This window comes from Mauremys mutica, chromosome 4, assembly GCF_020497125.1.
Source record: "Mauremys mutica isolate MM-2020 ecotype Southern chromosome 4, ASM2049712v1, whole genome shotgun sequence".
Classification (NCBI taxonomy): domain Eukaryota; kingdom Metazoa; phylum Chordata; order Testudines; family Geoemydidae; genus Mauremys; species Mauremys mutica.
The window spans coordinates 67,299,875-67,313,046 of NC_059075.1; the positions used below are offsets into that span (position 1 = coordinate 67,299,875).

General features: G+C 46.1%; 1 protein-coding gene across 2 annotated transcripts in view; it reads right to left on the reverse strand.

The window, feature by feature from the left end:
• The window catches only part of SMOC1 (SPARC related modular calcium binding 1), a 184,413-nt gene that overhangs the window by 80,840 nt on the left and 90,401 nt on the right, over window positions 1-13,172 (reverse strand). For both annotated transcript variants that reach the window (XM_045014174.1, XM_045014172.1), the window contains exon 5: window positions 9,273-9,320. In XM_045014174.1, coding sequence (XP_044870109.1) covers window positions 9,273-9,320 — 48 coding nt within the window. The remainder of the gene's footprint in view (window positions 1-9,272; window positions 9,321-13,172) is intronic.

Sequence of the window (13,172 nt, forward strand, 5' to 3'; positions counted from 1 at the left end):
TAAAAAGGGTTATCCACCCACAAACACACACATACACACACACTGCCCTTCCCTCCTCCCCTCCAGCCCTGGTGTCTCTGAGGGAAAGTCTGTACAATCTCCTCACATCTTCAAGGCATAGGGCCTGGAAGTGGGGGTGGGGATGGCAGTAAGTTTCCTGGATCAATGGCCATTTGAAATTCAGACATATGGCTGAAGCCCTACGGCTGCATGTGTTAATTACCACACGTGTCCCCTGTGAAGCAGTCTGTTAAATACAAAAAGAAAACAGAAGAGAAAGGGCTGTTCCAAGGGATTAAGTAAATAGTCTAAATTTTTGACCCCACTCCCCCAGACACATACACGTGTGTAAGAGCACAAGCTCCCTTCCTTACTGCCCCCGACACCTGCATGTTTAAGAACCAGGACACCCCTTTACACCTCTACCCATGGGCACTGAACCTAGGCAAAAATTATCTCTACATGTACTTTCACCCCTCTGCCCACCCAGGCCTCTTCTCTCTCCCCCACCCCTCTCCTTTAGAGGACTAATTCCTGGCTGACAACCAGACTAGTCTTGGGCTTACAATACGGCTTTTCATTTCCTTGCAGGCAAAGAGAATGGATACCTCACTGGCTATGTCTGCAGCGCATGTGTGCAAGTGAGGGGAAGGGGGAAAAAAATTATCCCCCCCCCCCCGAAATTTTTCTTCAGGACCACAAAGGGCAGAATTCAGAGCTGATGGGAGCAAGTGTAACTCCACTGATTTCAACTGGAGTTGCAGCACCTTGCCCCAGGTCTGCATTTGTCCAAAGGAGTTTAATAATTCCATAAATAGATATATCTTATATAAAAACAGTCTTTGCATGCTTTGGGGAGGAGGGGTAGAGGGGAAAGCAGTCCAGGACCTCAAAAGAATCTAGCATGTCAGAAAAGAGATCTGGATGTACAAAAGATGTGGGGCTCATAAGGGTTTCAAGAAAAAAGGGGTCTAGAAGAGCAGAAGTAACTCTTCAATCCCCAGCTCAGTTAAAAAAAAAAAAACTCACCACTCCACCCTACATATTAGTGCAGGGGCAGGTTCTGGGGGTCAGTTCAATCCCTGGCACAGTCTAGGCCTATGATTTGTATTTGCTTGCATTGTTGTAGCACATAAAGGCTCAGTCAGCATCAGGGCCACATTGAGCTAGGCACTATAGATTGTAAGCTCTTTGGGGCAAAGTCTATGGCTTCTATGGAGTTCTAGGGGACAAGTGCCCCCATCAGTCACCACTGCAGTCTGCACTAAGCTGCCCATTTATTGGCAGTATAAACTATTGAGGGGAAGGACCAGATGGCCATGTGGTGGGGGAAATTTCGATGACCCCTGGCTGTATCTGTTCAGTGGATACTTTAACCCCCATAGCTGTCAATTCACAAGTATAACATTTGCCCCCGAGCTCTCCTGTAATCTGTTTACAGGCACAGGTGCTCAGTATGCATAGAAACTTCCATGTAAAACATAAAATATCTCTCCCCTGTATAATCAACCCCATGGGGCCAATGGGGTAGGGAGCAGAAAGGCAGAAGAGCACTTCCTGGTGCTTTCCATGGGCCCCTGTGGCCAACACCTGCTCCATTACACTAGTTTTACAGAACAGAATGAAAACTAAGCTAAAATGTCTAGTGTGTACATGAGGTCCTGCTATAGGAAGCAAGTAGCCAAAGCAACAGTACGAGGGGTCAGACTAAGCTCATGAAGGGCAACGTCCTGTTCTTGTCCTTACCTAGTGACCTCATTTGTTTTCTCCAGACTTTATCTTCTAATTTCTAAAAATTTAATGTTTTGATTGAAAGGAAACTTTCTGAATGGCATCGGATGTGGGGTTATCTGAATCGCCAGTTACACAATAGCAAAAACTTGCGTCTGTCACCATTACTTTCAGTTGAGGTTAACTCAGAAGCTGAGGGTGATGTAGTATAGGGTCAATGTTGAATTATTTCACTGTTGAGCATCTTAGCAAACACACCCAGCAACTCTAAGAGTGCAGGCAGAGCTTGAGTAACATCTTTAAAGATTTTAAAGGTGGAGGAGTGGGTCTTGGGGGGGCAGGGATGATGTGTGTGTTGGGACACTAAGGAGTGGGGGGAATTGTGTGGGGCGCTGGGCAAAGGTGCGCTGGGCAGGGGTGGTGATGTGCATTGGTGGGGGTCCTGGGCTCTGGCCATAGGCAGTCAGAGGTGTTGCCGAGGTGCCGACTTTCTGATTTCCCTGAGGGCCAGGCCCTACCTTCACTCCACCCCACCTCACCTCTTCCTGCCCCTGCTCCTCTCCCTCTCCTCCTGCCCACCACTGAACAGTTGATCAGCAGCTAGCAGGAGGCGCTGGGGGAGAGGGGGAGGAGCTGATCGGCAGGGCCAGCACACACTTTTTTTTTTCTGGTGCACCCATGGAATCAGCACCTATGGAGTGTTGGGAGGGAGTGGGGGCTGTGTGGCATGGCATGGGCCCGCCCCCAGGGGAAGGGGCATGCTGGCAGCACAAGACTGAGCAGGCCACTGTGCGTCTGGCAACTGCCAATGTGTAAATAGTGCCCTCATACTTGGCTGAGCGGAGTGGGGCCACCCCTGCCATGCCATGCCCATTGCCCTTGGCTGGCCCCTCGCTCTAGGGCCTGACCTCCCCAGACCATGCTCCATTGCCCCCAGGGGCTGTACAAATATGGTTGGCACTAAACCCACAAAAGGTTAATCTGGCCCTCTTTCTGATGCTTGTTTTTGATACTTGTACTTTACTTGTAAATTTTTTGGATTGACTTTTTTTCCCCATAAAAGTGTTTTAATATTAATCATTAAAGGGTGGTTCTAGTGTGAAAAGTGACCAGTAACAATGTAAGGGTACATGCTACTGTCTCTGCAAACTCAGCTGGGATTCTGAGGGTCAAAGCTGCATTCATTTTCTCCACCCCAAGCCCCTCCACTCATTACCAGTACTAAAGGTTCTGAAAAGCTAAATTATGCTCTCAGGGACACCTGGGTAAACCACTGACTTTCCACAGGTATAACAGATTGGAATTTAATGAACAATTCTGTTGAGAATGCACAAGAAAAAGGATCCTTCCCCCCCCCTCTCTCTCAGCATGATTGCTCTTTGCAGGACTAGACAGAATAAGGAGGTGGTCTCAGGCTCCTTTGAAAGTCCCCAGCCTTTGGCATTAGTGTGTGGATAGGACTGAATTTCTACAGTAAGCAGATCTGCAGCTTAAGGAGATATCACTCCACCAGAGCCACTTTTCAGAGGAGAGCCATATAAGTATACATTGGAGCTGCTCAAATCTTTCAAGCTAGTTTTTGCTAAAAGATGAACTTTCACCTAAGGTATTTTGAAAAAACAAATCAATTTCAATTAAGTTTGATTTCCAAAAAAAAAAATTTTTTTTAATCCATGTTCATATTTCATTGCAAAGTAAAGGTGGGTGAGGTAATCTCTTTTTTATTGGACCAACTTTTTTTTTTTTTTTTTTGCTGAAAGAGGCAAGCTTTTGAGCTACACAGCGCTCTTCTTCAGGTCTCTCTCACCAACAGAAATTGGTCCAATAAAAGTTATTACTTCACCCACTTTGTCTCTCTAATATCCTGGGACCAACACAGCTACAACACTACAAGCATTGACAAGTTTAAAGTTTCTGCAATAAAATTAAAATGAAATATGTTCCAATTTAATTACTGTGAAAAACTGATGTTTTAACCTGCTCTGATTATAAAGGGGGAGGGTCACACCACCTATTAAGGTTGCCCAACATTTCCCATTATAAGATTCTGGTTTTAGTTATTTATAACTTTGTCAAACAAAGTTTACCATGTCAGGTGTCTGCCTGAGGCTGAATTTATTTATTTAATTTAAATTTCAGCCAAAACAGTTCAGCTGTTTCCAAGAACAAGGCTAGTGAAAAAATGTTTTGCACAAGCAACCTGAATTCTGGCATTTCCTAACTATATAACTCAACTTTTATATTTTTAACAGTATTTTGTTATGTGATGCATATACCCACATGTACAAAGAGACTAACAAATTACATTTTGTACTGATGTCAAAGCTAAATTTGATTGAATATTTAGATTAATATGACCCCTTTGAGTGATAGCACATTGAGTCATTCAGTGGGTCCAGGGTCAGTTTACCCCTTGAAAAGAAACTCAAGGTATTTTTCTAGTGTTTTTTTAAGTTTACAAGTTGTACCCAAGGCATGTTTATCTTGAACAAAAAGGGCTAAGAGCGCATAGACAATTTCACTTGCACAAATCCACTTAAGTCACGCTGGAATCGAGCTCTGTTGCCAAGAAACCATTCCTCTCTCTCCCCTTCTTTGTCCCAGTCACTATCTGTTCCTCTTTGCCTATGTCCTGTACTTTTCACATAGGACACCCTTCTCCCTAAATTACTAGCCATAAGGTTCTTGTGTTGCACTGATTTCCCCCAGCTGCTTCTCAATCTGCCTTACCACCTGATTAGCCTGGGAGTGTTTTAAGAGACATGGTTGAGCAGCTCATTTCATCAAGAGATGCTGGAGGAGGAGGAGCGTGTTAAGATGCTGCCGTGTGTTTTCTTCTCCCCCAAGACAGCCCAATGGGCTGGGACCCTACATGATTCAGAAGGCCAAAATGAGGAAGGATTCCAGATAAAGTGGGTGGCAGTAGTGAGTCAGCATCCAGGGACATTCTGCAAGAAAGTCTCCACAGGGTTGTCCAGGCAAGTAAAACAGTCCACGCTTTGTAAGATCAATTACCAGACATCCTACTACTACGAAGTAGTTGTACCATCTCCCCTGTCATCACAGGACAGAAGATATTTACTCCCTGCACCTCCTCCCCACACTGCAGCTGCCACAAGCTGTTAAGGAGTTTGCAACAAAAGGACTTCCCATACTTGGTTAGCTTTGGTAGCCAGGAAATAACTTTGAGGCAGTGGACACCTAGGCTGGGCTTCTGTAACTTCAGGGAACAGTTCAAATTTGGATTTCCACATTATGGAACCCAGAAGGGACCAGTGAATGTGTACATCAGCAGGGAATCACCACATTTCAGCTTATTAACCCCCTTCCATTGTGTGGGACTCTCCACCTGAGTCTAAATGTTATTAAGCCTGGTCTACACTCAAAATTTAGGACTATCTAGCTGTGCTGCTCAGGAGAAGGAAGAATTCACATTAAGTTAATCCAACCTAAACCCCAACCAGCATAGACCCCGCCAGGTTGATGGAAGAATTCTTCCTCCCAAAGGGGTGGATTTACTAGAGTGATGGAAAAACTCTTCTGTTGCTGTAGCAAATGTCTACAGCACCGTCGTATAGACATCAGCTAGTTCATCTAGGACTTACACTCCTCAGGCAAACCCAAGGGAGGATAGTTTTAGATTACTTTAAATAAATGGAACTCTCCAAACAGAAGCTTAGCATACTGACGGTAAACCCCTGAGTACAGTGGCACTAATTCACCTGCTATCTGTTTAGAAGGACTCTAGGTGTGAGTGGTTGTGGAGTGTGTTCTCCCCTTATTCCTCTGCCTCTTCCAAGATAGGTTGTGCAGCTAACATAAGAGACTTCGGGAGGCAGCACTCATGGGGGAACCACCCTCAAGAGGGGGAGTGACAGTCCCTGTCAAGAACGCAGATTTGCCTTCCTATGTCCAAGTCCTTTAAGCCTCACTTCTTCCATGGAGCCAATGCAAAGGGAGCCAGGTCAAAACATTTAAAGAATAAAAACACCTCCAAGTGACTCCTGGCTTCCCCAGCATGCCGTGTCTTCCCCATTCTGATCTGGGAGGCTGTTTGCCCAAAGAGTATAGTTTTGTGCATCTTGTACAAGGCTCAGCACTTTTCATTGTTTCCACTTAGTAGAGCTAGAAATCTTAGTGATCTCATCGCAGGATAAGCCTCTTCTGGTGTTACCAGGGGTTACATTTCACTAACATCATAGGACCTTTCCCAACTTGGAGGAATCTCAAATACTGTCTCCAGCTTTTGCAAAGGGAAACAAAACAGCTCTTGAATATTATACTCCATGGTAATGTAGCTTATAAAAGTGAAACAGGAATTTAAATTGCTAAACACTATTCATGTTGATATGGCAGACAGCTCATCCAGAACATATTTACCCTTGCTTTGCATTATTCTGCTGAGCCTTAATTATAAATCAAGCCTAGTTTCCTTTATCCAGGTGAGTAAAAGAATGACCTAAACATAACAGTATCCAGGAGAAACAGTGTCAGCTTACATTTTCATCTTCATTTGAAAGCCGTATCTCTTCTAGCTTCCCTCCCCACTCTTAACTGAACCAAAACACAGTGAAACATCTTTTTTTAAAAACAAAACAAAAACAAAACAGTGAAACATCTCCCCCCGCCTCAAGACTCACTCATGGGTCTTACAACTTAGCTAGTGATGCTATAGAACTATGTACAAGCCTTTGCTTACTAACATGGAGAAAAGGGAGAAGTTGGTTGCATGACTGCATAAGTAGACAGGAACAGAGGTATGTTTAGAGAGGTTGGGGTATTTATATTGGGTCTATGGAATGTTGGGCTGGAGAGAACTGGACTTTCCCCCTAAACTGTCAGCTACAGCTCAAAATGGTTCTGCGGCCACATGACTGGGTACAGCATATTCTTGCAATGGTGCTCTGCAGAGCACCAATGACAAGGAGAAGCAATATGTGATTCTAACAGACAGGGTCTCTGAAAAAATGCGACTTAAAACGAAATGATGTTAAGTTAATCCAATTTCCCCATAAGAATTAATGTAAATGGTGGGGGGCGGGTTAGGTTCCAGGGAAACTTTTTTTTCCAACACACACACACACACACACACTTTTATACATACATATATACATATACACACACGTGTATGTGTGTGTGTGTGTGTGTGCACGCGTGCGTGTATATACAGTGTAAGTTTTAAACAAACAATTTAATACTGTACACAGCAATGATGATTACTGCTAAATGATGAACTAGCTTTTGGCTGAGTCCTCAAGGGTTAACCCATTGTTGTTAATGTAGCATCACACTCTAGAAGACAGCACGAATGGAGGGAGGGGAGACAGCGACACATACCCTGTGTGTGTGAGAGAGATGCGCATTTCCCCTTTAAGTACCCTGACCCTACTCTAAGTACACTGCCTTGTTAAGTAGATCAGCAAGTTGAGACAGCAGCTGCTCCCAGGAAGCTCCCTCCGTCCTGAGTCTTGTCGTGTCGTTCCCCACCCATGGAGATGGGGTAGGTGGGGTGCAGGGGGAGAGGGAGACCCTGACATTAGCCCCTCTTCTTTCCCCCCCCCCCACGCACAGCAAGCAGGAGGCTCCTGGAAGCAGCTCCAAGGCAGAGGGCAGGAGCAGCACATGGGAGTGGGGGGGTGGGACAGCTGAACTGCCAGCAATTGATAGCCTGCTGGGCAGCTTCCGCACAGGGAATTTAGGGGAGCAGAGAGCTGATGGTGGGATGTCGGTCCACCCTGGTTCCAAGCCGCCACCAGCTAGCTGCAACGGGCTGCTCTTCCTGCAAGCCGGGGACAAAGCAGGCAGCTGCCAAACGACATTATAAGGGAGCATTGCGCAACTTTAATCAAACATGTTCCCCAGCTGATCAGCAAGATAACAACGAAATAACGTTAACTGGGAGGGGACTACTCTCAGTGAGGAGTTACTGTACCTCCTCGCTCATTCCCTCCTGCCCCAAAGTTGCTATATAATGGGATGAACGGAGAAGAAAGAGCACAGGTTTTCTTCCCATTGCTCCTTCTGCCCAGTGGAAATTAGAGTGATACGAACTGCCTCACACTCTAGCCCTGTGGTCAGCAGATGAGACTAGGACAGAATTGCAAGTTTCCAAGGGGTCTATGATAATCCATGCCCCAAACAGCAACTTGATTTGCCTGTACTTAAGGCTAGACCTACAAGGCACCTGAACATACATTATTAATATTTCATATTATACAGGGCTTCAGATTTAACACAATTACAGGTTTACAGAGATATGTCTTTGCCTAAAATAAGAAGCAGGTTGACCAGTATTATTCTGCGTTGTTTTATCTGAGAAAAGCCAAATATTTTCCATGCACTTCTTTTTTCCCCTGCCTCAAGCTGAGCCACATAATATCTTGCTAAGAAATGCCCTACATGTGCAATATATGATGCGGAATGTACATGGAGAGAGAAGAAATGCATTCTTGAAATTTATATTGATTTGACTAAAAATACAATGTCCCCCTTTCTCCAAAACCTCGTCAAATAAAGGTCAACAATTTAAAGGCAAATGTCTACCATTTTAAGTGGTTTTAGAGACTAGTTTGACAGCCTTCCATGGAAAAAAAAAATCTTCTCTGACTTTTTAACCTCCTTGAGGCAGGCATTTTCTTGGGAATCAAAGCATCAAAGGTTATTGGTTTAGAAAAGAAAAAAATAAGAATGCTGCTTCAGCTATCATAGCAGGAGCTTTTTCCAAGGAAGTGGCCTTCATCCCCACCACCAGCCATTTTCTTGAAGGAGAAACTGAGAAGATGACATTGAACTGGGGGCTGGGATGTATGGCAGGGATGGATGGGACTCAATGATTTCCCATTAACACCTACTGTTCCCCCATCCCGTCAGCATTTATTATCCTGTTCAAGATTTTTCAAACTGGTTTTTACAAGGCAAGGAATGCGTATAACAATTTAGGAGTAGGTGACATTTCTAGTCTTTAGCTCAGGGAGGATGTGGTGTGGAAAAGAAGGGAGCTATTAGGGGGATGAAGGGGTGGCAGAGAAGTCTTCTGTTTAATGCTTTCCACAAAAGAATTCATGTAGCAGCAAAGGGCTTGGGGTACCATTTTCACAAGCATTCAGCCGAAATCTGTTTCCACTGAACTCAGTGGAAGTTTTACCTGGCAGACACTTTTGAAAAATCTCACCTTATTTGACTTGCCACAAGTATCACATCATTGCTCGTGGCTCCTAGTCCTCTGCGCTCACCACTAGACTGCATCTGTTTCTGGGTGAGCTTAATAAATAAGTGTCAAAAATAAAAGCAAAAGCAAACAAATGAATCTGTTGCCCCTCCAGGGGACTCTACAAACCCTGTCCTCCTCATAAAAACAGAGTTCTATCCCATGAGGGCAGTGTACTGGATTTGATGCCACCTTATTCCACATGCTTTTGGAATACGCGCAAGACTCTCTCTTGGGCTTTGTTTTAAAACAGAAGTTTTATCAGGTCTCAAGAGGTTTGGCTGGGCAACCCTAATCCAACACACACTTTATTGAAGCACAGAACTTCACTCACCTTTCCTTCCCGAGTTACCCTGGTTCGATGGCTTATCAGTTACTGAACCTTAAAGGTAGAGAAACAAAAACAAAACAAAACAAAAAGATATCAAGACATGGTTTGTTTAGAGGCAGCATGACCAAACAGCACATACACAGTCACACAAATATACTTCAGTAGCCTAATCCCCAGGGGTTGTTTTTACCTTCCAGCAACCCCATCTAGGGTTCTAAGACTCCACTGTAGGAGTCCATGGCAAACACTTATGGCAGCACAAGGAACAGTTTTACGCATTAAGGCGGTCAAATCAGGGTCACATTAAACAAGTGATCCTTATGCCTTGTCTACAGTACATAGTTTTGTCGACAAAAAAGCAGAGGTGTACACACTACAATGTTCCTTCTGCCAACAAAACTCTCCTGCTTTGCCGGCAAAATAAAGCCACCTTGACAAGAGGTGTAGAGCTTTTTGCAGCAAAGTTAATATTGACAAAGTGTTAGTGTAGACACTACGCTCATTTATGTCACCGTAAACGGCCTCCAGGAGGTGTCCCACAATGCCCATCCCGAGCACTCTGGTCAGCACTTTGAACTCCACTGCCCTGCACCCAGGTACACAGGCATCTGTCCCATCCCCTGTCCTTTAAAGACCTGGGAATTTTTGAAATTCCACTTCCTGTTTGCTCGGCGTGGACAGTTTACATCCCATCTTCCCAGCTGACCATGTCTGTTCCATGGGGCAAATGTTCTCCCGCTTGGAGTAGATCTCCCGCTGAGTTGTTGGATCTACTGGCTCTGGGGGGGAGGAAGCTGTGCAGTCCCAGCTCCGCTCCAGCCATAGGAATTTTGATACCTATGGTTAGATTTCTCATGGTGTGGGGGATAAGGGCTATGAACAGAACGTGCAGTAGTGCCATACAAAGATAAAGGAGCTGAGACAAGCCTACTAGAAGGCAAGGGAGGCAAACCATAGCTTTGGTGCTGAAGATCTGCTGCTTCTATAAGAAACTGGATACCTTCCTTGGTGGTGACCCCACCTCTACTGCCAAGAGCCCCGTGGATACTTCCGCGGGGCTGGTGGTGGCAGACAGCAGACTCAACCTCAAGGATGAAGTTGTAGACTAGAAGGTTGAGTTGGAGGACGATGTAGAGCACGCTGCAGGGTTGTCCAGTGGCGTGGTGAGTCAGGACTTCTTTTCCTCTTTTGGAAGGGCATAATGAGTGGGGTTCTGCAGGGATCAGTTCTGGGTCTGGTGCTGTTCAATATCTTCATCAGTGATTTAGATAATGGCATACAGAGTACACAAAGTTTGTGGACGATACCAAACTGGGAAGGGTTGCAAGTGCTTCGGAGGATAGGATTATAAATTCAAAATGATCTGGACAAACTAGAGAAATGGTCTGAAGTAAATAGGATGAAATTCAATAAGGACAGATGCAAAGTACTCCACTTAGGAACGAAGCACACATACAGTAGCACACATACAAAATTGAAAATGACTGCCTAGGAAGGAGCACTGCAGAAAGGGATCAGGAGGTCATAGTGGACCACAAGTTAAATATGAGTCAACAGTGTAACACTGTTGCAAAAAAAAAAAAAAAAAAAAAGTGAACATCATTCTAGGACGGGGTGGGCAAACTTTTTGGGCCGAGGGCAACATCTGGGTGGAGAAATTGTATGTGGGGCAGGGGGTTGGGGTGCAGGAGGGGTGCGGTGTGTATGAAGGGACTCAGGGCAAGGGACTCAGGGCAAGGGATTGGGGCAGAGGAGGGATGTATGAGGGGGCTCAGGGTAAGGGGCTGGGGTGCAGGAGGGGTATGAGGTGCAGGCAGGGGGGTTAGGGCAGGGAGTTGGGGAGTGTGCAGGAGGGGTTTGGGCTCCGGCCTGGCACTGCTCACCTCAAGCGACTCCAGGGGTGGCAGCAGCGCACACCGGGGCCAGGGCAGGCTCCCTGCATGCCTGCCCTGTCCCTGGTCCCGGCCCTGAGCCGCTCCCAGAAGCGCTGCAGCCCCTGGGAGAGGGGGGGGTGGAGGGCTCCACGTGTGCTGCCCTTGCCGCGCCTCCAGGTAACTCCCCTGAAGCTCCCATTGGTTGTGGTTCCCTGTTCCCAGCCAATGGGAGCTGCGGGGGGCAGTGCCTGGAGGCAACCCATGGAGCCCTCTTCCCCCCTGCCCGGGAGCCGCCTCCAATCCTCATAGGTGGGGGCGCGGGGGCAGAAAAGAGCACAGGGAGTGGAAGAAAGAGACTCTGAAGGAAAAATTTAAAATAGAAAGGCAGGACAGAAAGGAGAGTGATGAGTGAATTGTAAAGGGCCAGGAGTGGATGATAAAAGTGATGGAGGTGCAAACAGATGTTGAAGTCCCTAATCACATTCCAGGCAGAACACATGCATGCTTGCCTCTCCCCCTCCCCTCCCCACCTCGCAGCCGATACAAAAAACTGCTTTCTGTGCCCTCCAAAAACTACTCCCACACATTCCCTGCAACTTCCTGGACCGTCTCAGTACCCTGTTCACTCCACACCTTCAGACAGCTTCCAAATGATAGCTGGACTTATGCACAGTTCTGAGAGCCTACACTGCTCCGCCCAACAAGCCTTGTGTGTGTTAATTGGTATTTAATAAAAACAAACTCTGAAAGATAACCAATCTTCATTTGTCTTCTACACACAGTGGTTGCTGCCAATAGTGGCAGTTTGATCATCTGGCTGACTACAAATCCTAGTCAGGAATCACCATAATTTTCATACAAGACATCAACTTAAGCATGGCAGAGTGCCATATAGAGCACCAGCAACGTGTCTTTCATTATCAAAACATTGCCTCAGAGCTTCCCTGATTCGAATAGCCCCCCATTGTGTCCCTCTAATAGCTCTAGTATCTGGCTTCTCAAATTCAGAAGACAGATGATCTGCCTCCGTGCTCCATTCTGGGAAAACTTTTCACCCTTAGCTTCACAAATATTATGGAGCACGCATCAGGCTGCTATGACCATGGGAATGTTTTCCTCAGTTAGGTCTAATCTGCCATAAAGGCAGCATCAGCACGCTTTTAAATCGGCCAAAGGCACATTCCGTGGTCATTCTGTACCTGCTCAAGCTATTGTTGAATTGTTCCTTGTAAGGCTTCATGAGCCATGGGAGTAAGGGGTACTCTGGGTCTCCCAGGATCACTCTGAGCATTTCAACATCCCCCACTGGAATCTTCTGGTCTGGAAAGGAAGTCCCTGCTTGGAGCTTTCTGTGCAAGCCAGTGTTCCTTAAGATGCCAGCGTCATGCACCTTCCCGGACCACCTCACACTGAGGTCTTGAAACGGCCACAGTGATCCACAAGCACCTGCAATACCACAGAGAAGTACCCCTTTCTATTGACATACGCCATCGCAAGATGGTCCATGGCCAAAATTGGAATATGCATGCCATCTATCGTCGCTCCAGTGGTAGGGAATCCCATTGCTGCAAAGCCATCTGCTATTTCATGCACATTGCCAAGAGTCACAATCCTTTGTAGCAGGATGTGATTAATTGTCTTGCATTAACACAGCCCTAACGGTTGACTTCCTGACTGCTACTGGTCGGTTGCAAATCAGTTTGGAATTTGGAGTCGCCAACTTCCACACAGTGAACGCCATGCACTTCTCCACCGACAGGGCAGCTCTCATTTTGATATCCTTGTGCTGTTGGGCTGGGGCAAACTCTGCACACAGTTCCAGGAAGGTGGCTTTCCACATCTGAAAGTTCTGCGGCCACTGCTTGCCATCCCAGACCTGCATAATGATGCGATCCCACCACTCAGTGCTTGTTTCCTAAGCCCAAAAGTGATGCTCCACCATGTTCAGCTGCTCTGTGAAAGCCCAAAGTAATCTGGTGTTATTTCTTTTCAAGGCACACAGCAGGCCAGGCACCTCAGATTCCTGTTC